General features: G+C 42.1%; 1 protein-coding gene across 1 annotated transcript; it reads left to right on the forward strand.

Moving 5' to 3' along the window:
- The first annotated feature begins 8,114 nt into the window (after positions 1 to 8,114).
- On the forward strand, positions 8,115 to 13,379 carry LOC310949926 (ras association domain-containing protein 10-like). Its single transcript, XM_083917542.1, has one exon. The coding sequence runs from the start codon at positions 8,465 to 8,467 to the stop codon at positions 9,905 to 9,907; it is 1,443 nt and encodes a 480-aa protein (XP_083773668.1). The 5' UTR covers positions 8,115 to 8,464; the 3' UTR covers positions 9,908 to 13,379.
- Positions 13,380 to 21,032: the final 7,653 nt, after the last annotated feature.

A 21,032-nucleotide genomic window follows, 5' to 3' on the forward strand; every position in this document is an offset into this window, starting at 1 on the left:
ATTACGTCCATATTTAAATTGAAGATTGACCACAAGCCATGGCTCCTGTTTTTCATTTTAAGAAAGGTGGTTGAATACACAGTTCCCTTAATCAGCCCAGGGCCTGTGTCTTCCAGTTACATGATATCACGTCAGAATTTAAGTCATTTATCAATCAAAAACCAAAAGCTGTTGATGAAGTGTACTGTAGCCGGTGATGATTGCTCAGCAGCAGGAAGTGCCTTTGGTTGGGAACAGCAGTAGACCTTTCTAATCATTTTCATGAAAGTCCTGATGATTATGTGTTGTAAATGGTGTATAGAAAGGGATTTTAGTGAATATAAAAGCATAATTAGGTATAACATGCTCCTGTATCAGTGTCTGCCGGCTAATTATCCAAATTCCATAGCTGTTTCTTGTTGTAATTTGTCAGCAGTGAACCATCCTAAAGAATCTTGACTGTTCTTATTTACCAAGGGATGTTAATGAGACACATTCTTGTTCACTTCGTTTTATGGCAGCATTTACATGTATTTGCATTATGCACGTGTGACACATTCATGTTGAAACCGCTTGCACACTGGGTATTGTCTGGTGCCTCATTTATGAACTACAACTTGGACTTGTTACTAATAGAGGACCAGATCTAATTAGTGTATCCTCACGTCTACTGTATGTATATATATATAAAAAAAACAATGAACAATGAACCAACATGCTGTATTCAATGAAGAATGAAGAATAGGGTATTATGATTAACACAGTGTCAAGACTCACAGGGTTATGTTTCCTGTGTGACCAGCTGGGATGCTATGTGGTGTCCAGAATACCCAGTAATTTGCAGTGAAAACACTACAATTTAGTGTGTGTTTAAGCAACTTTTAACATTCTACAAGACCTGAAATATTTAGTCAGAACCTGCCAGCTGTTAAACATTTGGTCTTCATGATGCCTCACATCTGACCGCCGTGGAGCAGCCATCACTGCTGAAAAATGTTAAGATTTGTCGTTGTCCACAACCACTCATGCGGTTGTCTCTCAGGGTTACAGACACCTGTCCACCAAAATGCAACCCTTTCAATACACCGGATATTCTGTCAGGAAACCCGCTTTCGAAACATCTCTGCCTTCAACTTTCCCAGAGTGTTTGTCTCACGGTCGTTTGTTGTTTGCAGGCGGACTACTAGCCCTTCACAGCAGAGTACTAACATGTAACATGTACATGATAACCAGCCTCAGAGGGGCTGATTTTTGCAATAATGACCCTCTGTCTGGACATTATCTACCACCTGCTTACCAAAGACAGTCGTCATGTGACAAATACAGAGGAAAAGGATTTATTACAAGCAAGAGTAACTTACAAGCTTCTGCCAAAAATAAAGTTTCAAGGAAAAAGGACTATCGACCTCCAAACATCTGTAGCTCGCGAGCTACACTGTAAAACTGTACAGATGTAAGTAAAAAATACAATGAAATAAACAAAAGGTAATAGAAATTTGTTTTGTTTTGTACCAGGTTTAGAAAAGTGTGCGTTAATATGTTTTTGTCCTTAAAGTTTTTAATTTGAGCTATCAAATATGGACACCTCTTATCATCTTGGTTGGCAGACTAGAGAAGGCCACAGGAAACTGATTTATCAAAATGCCCCAAATGTCCGTGTCAACTTTACAAGGACTCAGCTGTAGGGCTTTGCTGTTAAATGTCCGCTCATTAGAACCAAGTATAGAAAATGCTCGCACTACTCAAGTCACACAAAAATCAGCGCATCCATGTTGCCTAAAAGTCGAAATGTTTCAGTGAACAACTGAGTCATCGTCTGTGTTGTTAATGTCGTCTCGTATGTGCAAGTTGGATATTTATCTTCTTTTCCGAACCACGCGTGGCACAGAAATCCTGTCTGTAATCTATTCCAAAATGGCCTTGAATCTTTTCGCTCCGGTGCTTGTGCAGCACGTCTGCATGTGTGCCGAGGGTTTTTGATAAGGTGCTTTATATAAAGGTGACAATAACGTTTATTACAGATGTTGTGTATATCTTTGATATTCTAATGTTTATCCTATTTTGCGAAGAAGAGAGTACTAATGTGTGTCTATTGGTACTGCACAGGGTCTGATCTTGGCTTTGTAACTTTTTTCCCCTCATGGCTAAAAGTATGTTAGATATTTTCTAGCTTTGTAGAGACTTTGTACGCATATGCTATTCAGTTTAAATAAATGGTCAGTTCCAAACTGTGATCTGGGGTTTTGTCTTTACTCGTAGTGTCTGAACTCTGCATCTTCTGTGTTGAGGCAACTGAGACCATTTGTTCTTGTTATATTGCATTGACTTGAGTTTTAAAAACAAGGGACTATCTTAAAATAGGATCACACCATGATAGCAAATCAGGCCAGAGGTGTAAAGTGCTAAAACGCTTTGAAATAATCTTGGACCAAAAATTCAGGAGTCCTAAAATTAGGACTGACTCATTTTTTAGCACTCAAAGCAGCATTGAAATCTGGGAAACGTTAGAGGTCATAAGAACTCCTTAGTCACTAAGAGCAAATCCATCCATCCATCCATCTTCAAAAGCTTGTCCCTAACGGGGTCGCGGGGGGCTGGAGCCGATCCCAGCTGACATTGGGCGTGAGGCGGGGTCCACCCTGGACAGGACGCCAGTCTATCACAGGACACATAGAGACAAACAGAGACAGACAACCATTCACACTTACAGTCACACCTACGGGCAATTTAGAGTCATCAATTAACCCATGCACGTCTTTAGACTGTGGGAGGAAACCGGAGAACCCGGAGAAAACCCACGCAGACACGGGGAGAACATTCAAACTCCACACAGAAGGCCCCCAGGCCAGATTCGAACCAGGTACCCTCTTGCTGTGAAGCGACAGCAAATCACAAACAATAAAATGACTGCTGCCTTGTAATCGCTTCAACATTTTAGAAACTTTAATGATAGAGAACTTCCCGACTCTGAAATTTTCCTTAAATAATGTCCTTCCTTTCAGGTTGGACAAAAAATAAACCTGCTAACCGTTAACGAGCTGCCAGACATGTCAGAGGCTGATGATTAACTGCATATATTCCAAGACTAGTACAATAGCCGCTTCTCAATACCAAGTACGCCAAATTCAGGCTTGTGGACTTGGGAGTCCAGACTCCGGAGGACGGGAGGACGCAGTCTCAGTAGCATACATGACGTCACCATCTCAGCTAGTCTTGGTTGTAGTTACCCCAGAACCTCACATCTCCGAAAACCTCGAAGCAAATTTTAAAATAGGCTCTATCTTAATACATTGACAACAGATTCAAAGCATAAACTATGTTTTCGCCTAAAACATCTTAAATCTGCTTTTCGTGACACAAATACAGTAGTATTTCAGAAATTATAACTCAAAGTTGTGTTTTCTTTCCTGCGCCATCTTCGCTGATGATAGTGTGAAATGCATTCTGGGATACCTGGCTGTCTGAAGTCCATAGAAGTCACCTCTGATGCATAAAAAGGGCGGAGCAAATCACATCTGGGCATTTGGACCGTACTTGGCGAGATGCAGACTATTGAACTGGACGTTTCACAGGCCCACGAGAACACAAGTACAGACAAGAATGCAGATTGAGAAACGGCTTAAGTCACCAATCAAAGATGGTCTGCAATTGCCATGATGCTCAATAGGTGGCACACTCATCATAGAAAAAGAACAGCGCAGCTCCAGTTCCACTGCACATGTGTCATACCCCCAAAGCACCACCATCTTTGATTGGTGTCTTGACCAGTCAGTAGCCTTTCTTACTCTTTATTTCAGACAACCAATCCCAGTTTCAGAAAACATGACATCATCCATAACAACAGGCTCAACCCCGCCCTTTCTCTTGACTTCTGCCAGTTCCTCAGTAAGAGTTGGTCCCTTTGTAAAGAGGTTTGAGGGGAACACACTTATTGAGGAACTTTCAGTGTTATTGAGGAGTCCCCTCAGTTAAAATGCTTTGTGAATATAGACCTTGATTACTGAAAATACATTACTGTATAAAAGTTTGTCACCATTGGCTTAAATATTTTGCATGTGAGGATTTACACAGCGAGTTCGATTTTAAACATGTCTTACACGGTTCTTTAGAGAAGCAATGTAACCCAATTTCAAAACTACCCTAAAAGCATCACTTGGTCAACTGATATTAATTATACTTTCGTATTCTGTGTGGAAGCAACAAGAAAAATGCATTTGTGCTTATTTTGACAAAAGAAAATGTTGTGTAGCAGAGGTGTCCAACCCTGCTCCTGGAGGGAGAGTACCTATGTTCCCTGGGTCCTATGTTCCCCACTTTGTATGTGACCTGGGAACACCGGGCCCTTTTTTAAGAGAAGGGTCCAATGTTCCCCGCGTTTCCCAAAAAAGGTCCTATGTTTCCCACTTTGTATGTGATCTGGGAACATTGGACCCTTTCTGTGAAAAGCGTTCTTTTTAAAGAAAAGGGTCCGATGTTCCCCAGTCTGTCATTTTTTCTACAATCACTGCTTAATTCCCCTGCAAATAGGCCTATGTAGACCCTAACACTACCCCATAACCCTGACTCTAACTGTAGCCTCTAGCCCTGACAAAATGCTAAATTAAATCAGCGGAGGCAGAGGCTTATGCGAACGGGGAACATAGGGATGACCCCCCCGACAGTAGCGCCCCAGGAGCCGGGTTGAACACCTCTGTTGCATAAGCTGAATGAGCCACATTGGCACCCTCGGCAGGTCAACTGTGTAGTTTTCTTTACGAACACCAGAGGGAACCATACACAAAGAATTCAACCCACAGCTCTATATTTCTATTCATGGCTAATAAAATGAAAGCATCACTTGCATGCACACAGTTGAATAAATAGCCTCAATCATTTGCTATCAAGATAATGTAATTATTTCCACACCTCAGTGTATTTGATGGAGTACACCTTCAATCCTACTAAACAGTGTTTTCAATCACAAAGGGGCAGAAAAACTCACCTAACACTTCACTATTAAGCAACGCCAACCTTTTTGTGACAGCACATGGTCACGTGTTGTGGTAACACTGGAAGCACCAAACCCTCGACAACCAATAATAAGTCTGCAGGCCAGTCACATGCGATGACCTCACAGGAAATGAGGTCAAAGATGAGGAAAACCTTCTGTTATCTCACATCCCAGACACAGCTCCTCTTTATCCAGATCTAGTGTGTTTGTAATGCATGCTCTGTGGGTGAACATGCTGTTGTGTGTGGTTGTGTCTGATATGTGCATGCGCACACACACACACACACACACACACACACACACACACACACACACACACACACACACACACACACACACATGCATTGGTGTCTGTTCACACTCCAGATTGTTTTCTAAGCAGTTATTTTACCAACAAACGTGGTCTGGTGAATCACTCTGAGCTGAGGTTGGATTACACAAGACTAATGGTGGCTGGTGGGGATGAACACTTGCCATTAATGTAATACTCACACACACCAAAACACTCAAATAAATCCCTTTATGAGTTTCATTGAGCATATTCTGGCCTGCAATAGTTGAAAGAGCAGATTATGGGGTCAGACAATATTAGAACCCTGCAGGGTGAAATAGATGGATTTATTTCTGCTTTATGGTCAATCCGTTTTATCATACGGATACATTCATTGGGGATTATGAAGCTGAAACTGTATAACAATGCACTGCGGAGTAAGCGCTTCATCTGTGTGTTAGCTTTAGTCTTCTTGGCTTGTAACCATTAGTTCTACTTTGTGTGGGACATCATGAACAAATACTATTTAAAACATGCACAGAGCTGCAGCCACAAAAACATTGCTCAATTCTGCCAAAATATGACTACTAAGAATATAAGATAAAACAATCAAATGTAAATCTATTGGGGAAATCAGAATTGTACCACAATGCACCAGCTATATCAGGGGTTGTTTGTTTAACTCTTTGTCTGGCGCCACCAGTGGTGTGCACAGAATTTTTGAAGGGCAGGGGCGAAAACGAAAAAAAGGGGAACATTTAGTGAGACCTCGCCACTGAAGAGGGCACTTGAGCATGTTTAGTGTGCTTGTGTTCATGTTATATTTATGTAGGCACTGTCAAATCAAGTCAAATTCCTTGTAATGAAAATTGCCTGGCAATAAACCTGATTCTGATTCTGATTCTGATTCTGATGTATTTTGGCTTCCAAGAGGGCACTTTAACGAACATTTTGGATGCCAAAAGGGCACTTTAGATCGCGATTTTCAACAATTGTGCCACGAAGGGTCCCACCCTGGCACACCAGTGGGTGCCACTATCACCTCTTTTCTTTCACTTAAAAGCCCTAAAAGTTGTTTTCTCTTTCAGATTTTTACTATGAGCGTTGGGGACATTTGTGTATTTCTGATTCTCTGTCCTCTTTTCACCGGCTTTAGCATCGTACAGAATTTGAGTCAGATGCAGGGTTGTTTGCTCACGTTGCCTGGGAGCTGAATCTGATTAATATTAAATGTTATAGAGAAATAATGAAGATTAGAAACCAAGTTTTAGGCGCTTTAATTAGCAATGTAAAAATATTGAATTACAAGTACTTTGAGTAGCGATTTCACCATGAAAGTGCACTTAAATGTCATTATGTATAATGGCCCCTTTCACTAGTGTTATTTTATCATATACAGCATTAAATTATTGGATTAGTCAGTTATTATTGACGCAGTTTAAGCTTACTGTCAGTGAAGCTGATTGAGAGACAGTACATTTGGATACTTGATATGCATATGCATGCATCATATTGTTGATGTTGATCCTAAATTCTGCATGTAAAATATAATGTATGAAAAATCACAACGTCCGAGAGAAGATTGTATCCCGCAGATCTCATCGATCTGCCTGCGTTGTCTGTTTGCAGTTGAATAGAGATCGAAGTCATTCTGTGTCTTTTCCTGCAGTACTACTTTTGATCTGGTGAATGATTTGGAGAGGAGAGATGGACATCCTGTCTCTGGATCCCTGTCCAACACACCAGTCTTTAAGGAAGGGAGTATTGGGAGGGGTGGAGATGTCGTTAATAACTATATGGCGAATGGACAGCATTTATATAGCACAGTTGTAATCTGCACACACTTTTGCTCAAGGACACTTTGACACGAAGCAGGAAGCTCTAAATGCTCTCTCTCTAAATGCTGAAATGAAATGTAGTGGTGTAGAAGAATAAAGGAGAATAAAGTGTAAATGCTCAAGTTAAACACAAGCACCTCAAACTCTGCCTAAAATGCTGGTATTGGTATCGGGGGGTACACAAGTTTGCACTGATCTAAAACCAAGTACAAATGTAATTTAGCTCTGAAAGAAAACAACTTTAAAGTAGTTTATTAATGTTTTTTTTCTGTTATGACTGACTGTCAAACTAGATGATCAAAGAAAGTTCTCTGGCATTCATTCTCTTTATCTATTTGATTATATTTTACAATACGGCGAGCTAGGTCATACAACAATATATCAACCATATCACCATACAGGATTAGCAGTAGTATACAACTGGTAAAAACAATATCTATATAAATGTTTTTTAAAGCACTGTTATTGGATGGGTAGGCCTACTCTGTGTCTGCCGATACACAAGTTCAGGTGTCAGAATTGGTATCCGGAAGGCAGAACGGGTATCAGAACAACAAGTATCATACAAGTAGAATGAATCTAATGTTGTTGATACAAATCCAAACCCTGATCTTTACCTTTGCAGACGCTGCAGGCAGTGGGCTGCACTGCCACGCATGTCTGGATATGGGAGTCATACAAAAGTGTGTAAATGTTAGAGATTAAAAGCAGAAACCTTCAGATTTGGGATTACTGACCAGATTACCATTGAACTTTGCAAATAAACACAGGAAACGAGCTTTTCTTCACACTGACATCAAGCTCTGCACAGATACTACTGCATGTGTGTCTCACTGTCTTAGTTTCCCTGTGTAGAAGGAATAAAGAGAGAGAGAGAGAGAGAGAGAGAGAGAGAGAGAGAGAGAGAGAGAGAGAGAGAGAGAGAGAGAGAGAGAGAGAGAGAGAGGGGTGGGGGGGTATAGGCGTGTCCCAGCCGTTACAGCACCCTCCTGTTTTGTCCCGAACAGAGCAGAGCAGCCTGTCCTGACGCACGGACGCTCCTCTCCTCTCCGGGGCAGCGCGCAGGGCTGAGATCAATCGGCCGGGGAGAGAGAGAGAGATGATGTGCCGGCAGGCAGCCCGGGACCAGACGACTGAAATAATATGAATGGCTCTCATGTTTCTGAGGACAACTCAGGCCATCGAGGCAGAACAAGGTTCGGACTGAGCGTATACAAAGAAGCGCAGAGGATTTGTTTCTGGGTGTTTTCAGTTTCTCCTGATTCTGTTTAAACAACTGCAGTTGAGAAATATAGAGACTACTTTACTTTCCGAGTTGCCACTTACAGACTAACACTCAGTGAGAGCTGTCTGTAGAAACTTTTCTCTCGTTGAGTTGAACCGGAGATGGAGCCGGAGGAGGGGAAGATCTCTGTGTGGGTCTGCCGGGAGGAGAAGCTGGTCTCCGGGCTGACGAAGCGAACCACTTGCGCCGACGTGGTCAAAGTCCTGCTGGAGGACCAGAACCTGCAACAGGGCGCCTCTGCAGCGATGCTGTCCGGCTCCCCGCAGTCCTACTGCGTGGTGGAGAAATGGAGAGGCTTCGAGAGGATTTTACCCAACAAGACCAAAATCCTCCGGCTGTGGAGCGCTTGGGGGGACGAGCAAGAGAATGTCCGCTTCGTCCTGGTGAAGAACGAGGCTTCGCTGCCCAACAACGGGCCCCGCAGCGCCGAGGCCAAGGTGGTCCAGAGCCGGGAGAGCGGCGGCCCGGGCGGAGTGCTGAAGGGCACCGCCAGGACTTGCTGGACCGCCGCGGCCGCTGCCGCTAACCTGTCCCAGGAGAAACAGAGGCGCATAGTCAGGAAGGCTTTCAGGAAGTTGGATAAGATGAACAAAAAGAAAGAGCAGACTGTATTTAAAGATAAGGGCTCCGTGGAGAAGATGGAGACGCTGGTTCACCTGGTGATCTCCCAGGACCACACGATCCGCCAGCAGATCCAGAGGATCAAGGAGCTGGACCGGGAGATCGAGCGGTACGAAGCCAAAGTGCACTTCGACCGCATCAAGAGACACGGGGTGAACTATGTGCAGGACACATACATGGAGGAGTCCCCCTCGGACGGCCCCGCTTCCACGGACTGTAAGCGCAAAACGGAGCGGCAGGACGCGCGGTGCACGGCGGAGGCGTTGGCGCAGTTCGAGGAGTACGCGCGCCGGTGCGAGGAAGTGGTTCGGCTGCAGGAGGAGCTGACGGAGCGCGAGGCGCTCGTGGAGAGCATCACCGGGGAGATCCAGGAGGAGCTCAACCGGCGGTGGATGAAGCGGCGGCGGGAGGAGAGAGGAGAGGAAGCGGCGAAGGACGCTGACAGCGCGGCGGAGGAGATGTGCCTGGCAGCGCCTGCCGCTCCAGCTGTGGAACCAGAGGTGGACAGTTCTTCTGAAAACGAGTTCGCGATGGAGGAAGAGAGGATCAAAACGCAGCTGGACACCAGTCTGTACATCGGCCTCCGGCTGAAGACAGACCTGGACGCCATCAGGGGGGACATGGACCTGAGTTTGGCACTCTGGGAGACTAGGGAGAGTGAACTTCTGGACCTACTGGCTAAAGTTGAGACTATGGACATAGAGCAGGTGAACAGCAAAGTGGCTGATGATGGTAAGGCAGAGCTGGGCGCAGAGAGTGCCGAGGCTGAGTCCGCATCAGCAGAGAAGAGCAGCATGTGGGTGGAGCAGGCCAGAGGTCTGTCCAAGGCCTGCAATACAAACGACGAGGACTCGGACACGGGTCTGAGCTCCATGCACAGCCAGGACTCTGATAACCCACCTGTGTGCGAGTCACTGGTGTAGACTCACTTTGTTTGGAAGCATGTTGGACTTTTATGCAATTCAAAGCCAAAAACTCAGGGGCAGAGAATCAGTGTTGGCAATACTTCCCTACCCACAATCCTCCTCTGTGTGGATACTGTAATTCTATAGCAATAACTCCTGTATGTAGTTGCACAAAAAGCTAGGAGGGAGAGCATGCTTAGAGAGGTTTTTATAGGCCATGTTGCTCCATAGCTGACCTTTGACCTCTGTGAGGAGAGTCAATAAGATACCACTTATTAAGAGAAATAGCCTAGATGTAATAAGCTACATTTAATCTGTAGTCTCCCACTAGAAACTAACTTTAAGGTGAACTCGCTCACAGGTATACAGATGGTTAATAACAGCTCACCTTTGTCAGGATACAGTCTGCTGACACCACCGAAAGGCAGGGCTTAGTGTTGTACACAGTAAGCAGACCTCATGGCCATATACAGACAAGTTTCCTTTAAAAGGTCGTCATCAAGTGCACCTTAATGCACAGTAAAGTACCGCTCGGTCAGCTTAAAACCATGCTATGAAAGCTCTTTCAGTCAAACAAAGGTGGGATCCGTTCATCTCAGTCTCTTCACAAATAAAATTGAAATTTAGAGAAATGATAGCGAGTCAAAAATGACGTTTCCAGAACTACTATTAGTTCTATTATATTAGAATAACTATTATTTTGAAAAAAAGAAAATTGCAGACTTGTGTACGGGAGATGAAACACTGTTCCTCATCCTGCTGGCTAAGCAGAGCAGACCTTGATATTGTCCTCAGTATAAATAGTTTCTGTCTTTAAAGCACAAACAAAAATCCTATTTATTTAACAATATGACACAATGAGCGGGCTCATCTACAACGCTGTCCTCGTGACCCTTTAAAAAGTCATCAAAAGTTACATATTTCTATGAGCTGTGAGAGTTTCAAGCAAGCAAAGAGTGATTTGTTGCTCAGGTTGTTTCATTTAAGTAATCATAGACACGTGAAAGGGACAAAAACTGAGTGTCCTAAAAAAGACATACTTTTTTGGGGCATCATTTTTTGTTGTTGTTGTTGCCTCTTAACTTTTTAATGATCTCACAAGGTTTATAGTTTGACCCCCTGCTTGGTTTAAAGTTGTTAAAAAAAGATGATTCTGTGATATCTTCCTGGAGAAACAGCCATAGAGAAATCAGAGCCCAAACTATCATGTTTTGGCACTTGTATAAATTTCAAAATTTCACTTCCATAAATAAAAGGACAACTAAAATAAAAATGGAGAAAAAGAGACAGACTAAAAAAAGATTTGTTTGAATTGAAGCGGCACAGACTGTCACATCCTTATTTTTAGTTCCTAGAAAGGGTCAAGCTCCCAAAACGACAGATGCTACATTTCCCAGAATGCAATTTGATCTTTAATTAGACCCCATAACCTCCTAAATGCCCACTTCTTTCAATCCCCAGTCCTCTAGTTTTAATGCAGGCTTGGTTTGCTTTAGGTAACAATACCTTTTAACAGGCTGAGTATTATTCCTCGTGACAAGTGAGATGAACATTAGTTTGTCCGTTCTGACGGTGGCTTGTTTCCCTGAAAAGCATCTTATTCAGCCATCATCAATAAGCAGTGAAGAAAAGCTTCATGTTTAAATCAAGGTCCAAGTTAAGGTATTATTTCCTCCCTCCAAGGGACAGTTTTATCAGATGGTAGAACTTGGTGTGTTGCACACACCAATAATACAAATGTGAGCCTGCACTTTAGATATCGACAGTTTTGTAGATATCTAATTATATGTGTCTTGTCTAATCAACAAACGTATTTAACTTTCTTGGAATCCCCAGGTTTTGGCCTCCTTGGCTTCTCACTTATTTAGAAATGTGTCCTTTTATCTAATTCTTTACACTGTTGCTATCCGTGAGTTCAAACACCTGTAAGGCTACATCCACACTACTACGTTTTTATTCTAAAATGGCGTTTTAAAAACAAAACAATCTCCATCGCAAGCATTTTAGCTCCGTATCAGAAATAATTTCTGTCTATATAAAGAAGCTGCAGTTCTCTGAATGTCCACTATGGGTAGGTTTCATAATAGAGCAGTTCCTCATTGACCACCATGTTAAACAGGCCGCTTTCACAGCATAATTAAACCTGTTTAAAGACTGGTACAAAAAAAAATTCTAGTCTGAATGTTTAGGTCATATCTCTATGACAATACTGAGGGGAGAATTTTTTTGTACCAGGCTAGTATTTATTTTTTACAAGGTTAACGAGTGACAGCTAGCCACTGGCCCTCACTTCTCCTCGGAGGTACTGTATACGTCAGCCAGATGGACGTATCTCCCTCCCCCCAATGTCAAATCAATGCCCTTTTTTGGTAAGAAGAAATGAGGCAGAGTCAATGTCTGACAAGATGGCAACTCCCGTAGGTGAGGAAGATTGGATCACGTTGAGAGAACGGACCCCGACAGAGACGCTACGTCCATTTTTTATACAGTTTATGTTAAAAACACATATAACATGACCATTGACAGGTTGAAGACCATGGATGTAATATAGAAAATACTTCAGAGGAAGAAGAGCAATGGTATAAAGAAAGACAAGATATTTATTTGTTTGGACCGTCGATGATGTGGAACTGAAGGTGAAACATGAGTATGAGGCGGTATAAGGTGGTGGAAAACAGATCGGGGGTAGTTGCAAAGCAAATACAGCAACATATTAGAGCGGTACCAGGAGCATTATTTATCGTCGGAGGATGCCATGGCAAAGAGAAAAGAGTGCCACAGAAGGATGGAATCACAAAAGACATGTGAGCCTACCTAACTGATTAGACTGACTGACTTGTGTGTCTCCGTTTCTGCCCGTCCTGACTAAGACACAATTAACTAAAACAGGCTCAGTAGCAGTTTCCAAACAGCAGCAAAAGATATTTGTTCGAAACCAAAACGTAGCTGTGTGGATGTAGCATAAGGTTGGATTTAAAGATTCTTTTGGGAGAAATGACCCCATTCAGTAATCCCGCAGTCCCTGTATCTCTGCAAGCTGTGACATTAGGGGGAACTATTTTAAGCCTCAGTTCACTTTTTACATCCTGGAAAAAGTTACTGCAAAGCAGCATCGGCTGTGCTTTGCGCTATCCTCTTCCAGGAACCGCATAGACGACAAGCAACAGCAAATAAAAGAGAAGCTACCAGAATACATTATTTTGAGAACATTCTTCAACTAATACAACTCTCTGCATTCTTGTCACGCCGTTGTAATGTCAAATCTTACATGGTTGTCTAACTGTTAAATGGTGAAAATGAAAAAACCTTGTAACACCTAGAAGAGGCTGATGATACTGTTTCTGTGGAGTTAGCTGTAAACTGTGTCCACGTACCAAAATGACCTGTGTGTAGCTCATTTGCTTTATCAGAGACATTCAGCCCGGCTCTACATCAGCAACTCTGAGGCCAAGTGCACTCAGATGCATTGTGGCTGCATCATAACGCCAGTCAGCACATTATTACACATGACTGTTAGTGTTGAAATAAAGAGCAAAACCTACGTGGCTTGTGGTGTGTTTTTGTTCGGCATGTCATTGTGTGTGTGTGCCGCTCACACCTCAGTTAAGAGACGACTTCCCCCTTTGGCTAAACATTTTTTCCACACATGCTTTTTTGCTTCATGTATGGTTTTCAGATGGAAAGATAGTTAGCATACCTCTAGGCCACAGTGCTTGACAGTGAACGCTATGTGTGGATTTGTGTGGGTTTTTTTTGCGCAGGGGTTACTGCTGCTCCTGTTATCCTGCCATAGTCGTCATGCATAGTTGTGTTTAATTGCTGCGTCCTGATCGCTCATGCAAGAACTCATGCATTAATTATGACAGGATGAAACAGAGACCTGGATGAACAGAGCAGAGCTACACAGCTCAAGTTACCATATAGGAACACATACCCCCACACGTTCCTCAGGTGGTGCCTGAAGGAACTAACGTTCAACCAAATGACTAATGACCTCCCCCACTGCCGTCTATGCGGAGGGTTTTGGTCGGTGGTCTGCGATATCTGTTTCTTCAGGATTTCACATCCAACCAATTGAATGAAGGCGAATGGAATCTGATTTGTGGTGCTCGCAGCAATGATAAATTAATTCATTCATTCATCTTCAACCGCTAATCCCGGGGTCGGGGTCGCGGGGGTGCTGGAGCCGATCCCAGCTGACATCGGGCGTGAGGCGGGGTACACCCTGGACAGGACGCCAGTCTATCACAGGGCACATAGAGACGTACAGAGACAGACAACCATTCACACCTACGGGCAATTTTAGAGTCATCAATTAACCTAACACGTGCATGTCTTTGGATTATGGGAGGAAACCGGAGAACCCGGAGGAAACCAACGCAGACACGGGGAGAACATGCAAACTCCACACAAATGACATTTTAAATATTTAACAACAGCATCTATCTCAGAACTCACTGTGGACAGTTTTCAGGGGTTTTACTGCCATTTACTGTGGATTATCCAGAGTAATGAGTCCTACACCATTCACCTCTAATTGACGTCCAGGTAAATTACAATGTGTTTAACCACTTTTAGGCCAACCATATTGTCTATGTTAGTTCAAAATCAAACCAACTAGACTGTGAGAACTCCAAATATGTCTCCTTACAAAGGTAATAATTTTGTTTCTGTTTTCCTTGTTCTGTTGTATCTACATCCACTGGGGAAATGCTCCTATGAGTACAGAGGGAAATGCTACAATGCAGCATATGTTTACCCAACAGGCTGTGAGCATTATGAGCATCAGTGGGGGAATACCGAAAAGTGTGTGTGTGTGTGTGTGTGTGTGTGTGTGTGTGTGTGTGTGTGTGTGTGTGTGTGTGTGTGTAAGGAGAAATGTACTAATATAGTATCTATATGTATGTGTGCTCACAGGCAGTCAGCCTTAAGCAGGGCCTGCGTTCAGTCCCGGTGTCCGGCCGTGCTCACTTGGACCTCCGTTAACGGCTAGCAAAGTGCTTTAATATGATTTCAAATATTTACATGTTTCCTGTAAGAACAGATAGGTAGGCAGGGACTTGTCCCCAGATATCGATTAGATTTACAGTAGCCAGTAGCAGTAAAGCTCCCAGTGAATGTGGGCTGAGTTGCCTCAGAGACCAGCGGAGGCTAGAGGTGGTTTTCTTTGCCGGGTTTGGCCCCTGGCACTCCAGGGATGAGTCAGCCAATAAGGCTACTAGCTGTACGGCTAACTGAGCGAACTAGCTAATGGCAGCTAACAGTTAGCAGCAGTTAGCAGTCAGGGTTAGTAAGTAAAGCTATATGTCAAAAAAATAAAATGTAAATCCCCTTGGTACTGTATGTTTATTGTCAAACCGGCCTTAACATTAAAGGACATCTCTCTGAATCAGTTAAGCTGTTCAAAATGAAACTTGAGTTTTGATTTTTTTTTTTCAACTGGAATTTAACAACATACACATTTAACTATACAAAATGTGTAATGCTCCATCTCAAGCCATTCAATTTAGTAACAGAACTGAAAAAAACAGACTGAGTTTTTAGCATTTGAACCAGCAGATACAGATGAAATGTAGCCACATGGCATCAGTGCTGTTAGCATGAGGTCACTTGGCATGTCAGTGGTTAACCAAAACCTTCTAAAATAAAAAAAGAATAATTTAGGTAACAGAAAGTTAGTATTGACTGTCTCATTTATACTTACAATGTGAGTAAAATATATAGAAAACATAGTGAGACAACTAAGGTTTGGTCTTCCCATTAGACTCAGATGATGCTACTTCCTGTTGGTAATGGGACCTGTGAAACATCCCAAAGTTTTAGAGAGAAATGTGTCAGGGTCCAAGTATAAAACAGTACAATAATAAATATAAAAACATTATTTTGGAGAGGTACAGGGAAGACGAGGGGCTTGGCTAATTACTGGGGTTTAGAATTATGTAGATGTTGTATGACTGTATATATTATATTATTTATTCTAGGTAAGATTGTAAATAGGTTATTGTTATGGGAAAGTCTAATATATTAGGTATATTGTTTATTATAACTAGTGTATTAACTATATTATATTATTAGGTCATTGGTACAAGGGAAGTTAATAGCATATTATGGATAACTAGATATTGGTATATGAATATGGTTATAGTGACACGAAAATGTATTTGTCAATGTGTATTGGTATAAGGTATATATAATTATATTTTATGTCATGTGCAGATGGTAGTATATGAATATACTTAAATATTGTTGATATATTGATAATGTCACAAAGTATGGAATTAGAGAATAGAGATTCGGTGGTAGGGACATATGAATTTATATTTCCTTCTACCCCTTTTCGAGCATGTACATTTGTGAGCAGGTATTTCACTACCTATGTTTGTGTTGACTACTGTTTTTGTTTTATTTATTATTTACTTTATCACACTTTTACTAAGTATAGTAATTGTTGTTATTTGATTTCTATATACATGTTCAAAATAAACAAAACAATCAATCCATCGGGTAACAGAGTGAAAACCTGATGACACGACTAAATTGTGTATTTTAACTTACATATAGTGGATTTTAGATTAGAAAAATATATCTTTTATGTCTAAATTGGAACTAGAATCACACTATAATACAAAAAGAAGAAAAATCTGATTCCTGAAGATCATTATGTTCATGGTGGTGTAGTGTTAGAGGTTGGGTAGTTCTGGGTAGTTTTCTATTATTAAGGTTTTATATTGAAATATTTTCAAATTGGAATTAGGACAAAGTGCAGTGTGACTGGTCATGCATATGTCCTGGGGACGGAAAATGAACTGCTTCAGCGGAATGGCATTCATGACACAATTGTAAGCGCCTCATGCCAGCCAATGTCAAAACCAACCACTTATGACAGTTTTCTTGACACATAAAGCTAAATATTTCCTTTAGGCTTGATGATTAGGCCTGCTATGACATGTTTATATTGGGTTACGTTGTCAAGGTTACTGCCAAGCTGTCATACAACAGTCATAAACATTCATACAGACTCCTTCATGTTCATGACAGTGTCGTGTCAGTCTTCTGCACATCCCTTCAATTAAAGTGTAACTATACATATGATGATGAATAACACAATGGATCAAGCGATGAATAATATATGACGGAGGAGGACCAGCATCCGGGTAAAATCAGTGTGATGTACTGTTGGGGTGGCTCTGGAGGTAGAGCGGTTGCCCACTAACCAGAAGGTGGTACAGTCCCTGTTCCCTGCAGTCTACAAGTCACAGTGTAAAAACATACATAGAAACTTTAGAAACTAGTTATGTGGGTTGGTTAGGTGTGTGTGTGTTTGTGTGTGTGTGTGTGTGTGTGTGTGTGTGTGTGTGTGTGTGTGTGTGTGTGTGTGTGTGTGTGTGTGTGTGTGTGTGTGTGTGTGTGTGTGTGTGTGTGTGTGTGTGTGTGTGTGTGTGTGTAATTGAGCTCCCAGTGTCACGCTTGGCATAGGCAGTGTGGGACCATTCATTTGACTCAAAACAGTGGAATTTATGTAACTTGACATTTAGGCTGCGGGGGAAACACCATATGTGTATGTGTGTGTGTGTGTGTGTGTGTGTGTGTGTGTGTGTGTGTGTGTGTGTGTGTGTGTGTGTGTGTGTGTGTGTGTGTGTGTGTGTGTGTGTGTGTGTGTTTGTGTGTGTGTGTGTGACTTAGACAAAAAGAGACAAACATGATAAAGAGACAGGAAGAGAAAGTGTGGTTAGGTTATGCAACCTTTTAGTGTGTGTGAGTGTTTGTGTGTGTGTGTGTGTGTGTGTGTGTGTGTGTTTGTGTGTGTGTGTGTGTGTGTGTGTGTGTGTGTGTGTGTGTGTGTGTGTGTGTGTGTGTGTGTGTGTGTGTGTGTGTGTGTGTGTGTGTGTGTGTGTGTTTGTGTAAGACCCCCTGGTGCTGTGAGGTGGTATAAGGGCCAGTTAGCAGCAGATGTGCTCACCTTTCTACCAAAATCACTACAGTTTGCATAACCAGGCACACATGCTGCAGGACTATGTGTATTTGATCATCGGTTGACTGGTAATACGAATTAGCCAAGAAGAGTTAACTGTACATCCATTTACTATATATGTGACTTGCAAGCAGTGATGTGCATTGTGTGCACTTCACAATAATGTATGTCATTATTGATGCTATTTTAATGTGCAGCTCTGTACAGTAGCACACTACAGTGGGATAGACTGTGAAGCAGCGTGAACAATGTACCAGGAAGACATCGATAATTTCAAGGAATAGATCAACATTCTGATTCAATTCAATACAAGATTCAAGAAAACTTTATCCATCCCCAGGGGGTAATTAAGGTAAGGCATGTAGAGCAGACATTGCACAACAACAAAAAAGAAAGAAAAGAGTGACTAAGAATAAATAGATAAATAAGTTATGAACCTAGCAGAATAAAAATAGACAACAAATATGTACATGTTTTTAAGGTGCAAATGGTCAATGAGGTAGACTGATATAGTGGTATAGTACCACCCCCATCTCTGCTGGTTGGTTTAGCCCTAATTGTACAGTTTTTTTGTACGTATTATACAAGCCAGATACACCATGATGTTCAGTGATGTTCACAGCTGCTGGTAGGCAGATGTTGTTTCCATTAGACAGTCTGTTTAACAGGCTGCTGGCTGCTGCGTCATGTTTACTCTTTACTTACGGGGCGATATGCACTTTTTTGCAGAGAGTTTTGATGAGGAGATAGATTTTTTTTCAACGTTTCCTAAAATGTTGAGGTATTGCTTTGTTTTCGAACGATCTCTTCATCCAAAATGCATTATACCTCATGGATGAATGGATGGATAGATGAATGGATGAAATGGTTGTACAGTTACCAAAAATATATGGTGCATTGTCTAAAGTTGCAACTAATGATTATTCTAGCCTGTTCTCATTCCCAGGGCATCAAATACTGCCATTTTGTCTCTGCCCTCTCAGTTTGACACCAACATACAAAGTACCCTTGAGCGTCTGTATGAAACGCACCAGGCTTTCAACTGTTAACCCATCCACAGCACAATTAGTCTTTCAATGCAAGTGCTCCAGAAATGACTGTGTACGAGTCAAACAAAAGTCCATTCATTTCTATGGAAAACTCTGTGATCTCTGATGAGATTTCGGATAGACCTATGCATTATATGCCACAGGAATTAGCATAAAATGCTAATTATATATTAATATTGGTGACGTTAATACGCATACATTTACATATTTACACAAGCTCAGTGGTTATGTCAGATGCAGCCAGGGAGAGATTGACTGATTGAAGTCATATAAACAGGTGGATAGATCACCCTTTAATAATTTGAATCTTTTTGCTGCAAATGTATATTGGTTGCAAAGATTATTAGCAATTATTGGCAGGGTTCGAGTCTCTAACCCCCCAACCCAGCGTGACTTGATCCCTGGTTATTGGCCTCCTTGATTACTAATGATCAGTATCAGCCCTGAAAAAAACATATCTGTCGAACTCTGGTATAAAACATAGAGGAGCAAAAAATCCATCCGTTTTAAAAGCTGGAAGCATCCCAGTGTCGGAGATTACAGAAGCAAGGAAGCAAAGGATGATGCAACATTGTTTGTTATGCAGAATGAATCAAAAACTCAAAAAAAGAACAAACAGCAAACTAAATAAATGAGATTCCCTGAGTGCTTCAGGCCGAGGAGATGAACACACAAACAGCTGTCCAGCTTGGATAAAAGAGGTGGTGTGTGTGCACGTGTAGTTGAGTTAATCCCTGATGAGAGCTTGCAGACAGGCAGACTCCTGTCTCTGCCGCATGTGTGTGTGTGTGAGTGTGTGTGTGTGTGTGTGTGTGTGTGTGTGTGTAGTGTTTGTGATCTGGTTAAGACTATTACTCCAGGGGTTTGTGTGTCCTCAGAATCACACACACAGCTCGCGTCATTGGATTTATTTTACAACAATACCAGTATTTCATCATTGGGATGAAATGAAAACTCATAATAGACGAGATGCGTTCTGGTGGCTCAGCCTTTTGGCGCGCCCTCTCTACTCATCTACGGTAACCTTGTGAACTCTCTGTTCATGTCACAACAGATCTGATGGGTGGAGGGACGTCTGATGTTGTCAACTCAAACTTCAGACAGTTGATTGTCATTAAATTTGAGATTTAAAGTAAACAGGTACAACGGGAAGGATACAGTAGGACATTCATTTACCCTTTTAAGCTGTGTGTGTGTGTGTGTGTGTGTGTGTGTGTGTGTGTGTGTGTGTGTGTGTGTGTGTGTGTGTGTGTGTGTGTGTGTGTGTGTGTGTGTGTGCGTGTGTGTGTGTGTGTGTGTGTGTGTGTGTGTGTGTGTGTGTGTTGCCAACACTCAGGGACGGCTGTCCGTCACACAGCTGGTGACAGATTAATCTTTGTTTTTTTTATATTTCAAACACCTCACAGGGAGTTCAGCCACAGTTGCAGCCTTTCAAAGGATTTATTATGACCACATCAGACAGGAGATGACATATTCTGTTTATTTTCTGCAGCCTGGTGGACACTATGTGTTGTGTGCTTCAGCAGGTTTCCCTCAGCAGCGATCAGACACTGTGATAAGAGTGAAACCCACACCTCACCGTCTTGCTGTGTCCTTAAATGGCTTCTCTCCCCTTAAAGAAGCACACCCAGGATTTGGAGAATCATCATGTTGGTCAACTATGTTGTAAAGTGACAACACTAGTACACAGACATCTTTCCACTCAATGGAAGTCCAGGACTGACAGCATACTGAAAATAATTGTGATAATTCACAAATCTGTCATGGACATCCCTTTTTTTATTCCATTGTGGGAATTTTTAAGGGTAGAATATAGTGCGTATCATCGACATCAGAATTTCCACCCTCAAATGAAATGGCACGACAGTGAATATATTGCACTATTTAGTAAATGGTGAGTGATGCTGGACACAAGCTAAGAACTACAGTCATGCTAGCAGCTTTGTGAAGGCGTAGTGCTCATTGTGGTAGTGGCGCACATGCTAAAATGCTCAGAATGAAAATTCTCACATGCTAATATTTTCCTTGTTTACTTTAGCATGCTAACACTTGCTAATTAATGTTAAATACAAAGAACAGTTGAAGTGGAAGTGGACGACAATCAACCAAACTTAATTGCTAG

The sequence above is a fragment of the Echiichthys vipera genome (genome assembly GCF_963691815.1).
Source record: "Echiichthys vipera genome assembly, chromosome: 7".
Classification (NCBI taxonomy): domain Eukaryota; kingdom Metazoa; phylum Chordata; class Actinopteri; order Perciformes; family Trachinidae; genus Echiichthys; species Echiichthys vipera.

Coding starts and splice junctions, on each gene's coding strand:
- LOC310949926 (XM_083917542.1), top strand. CDS start 8,465: ATGGAGCCGGAGGAGGGGAAGATCTCTGTGTGGGTCTGCCGGGAGGAG.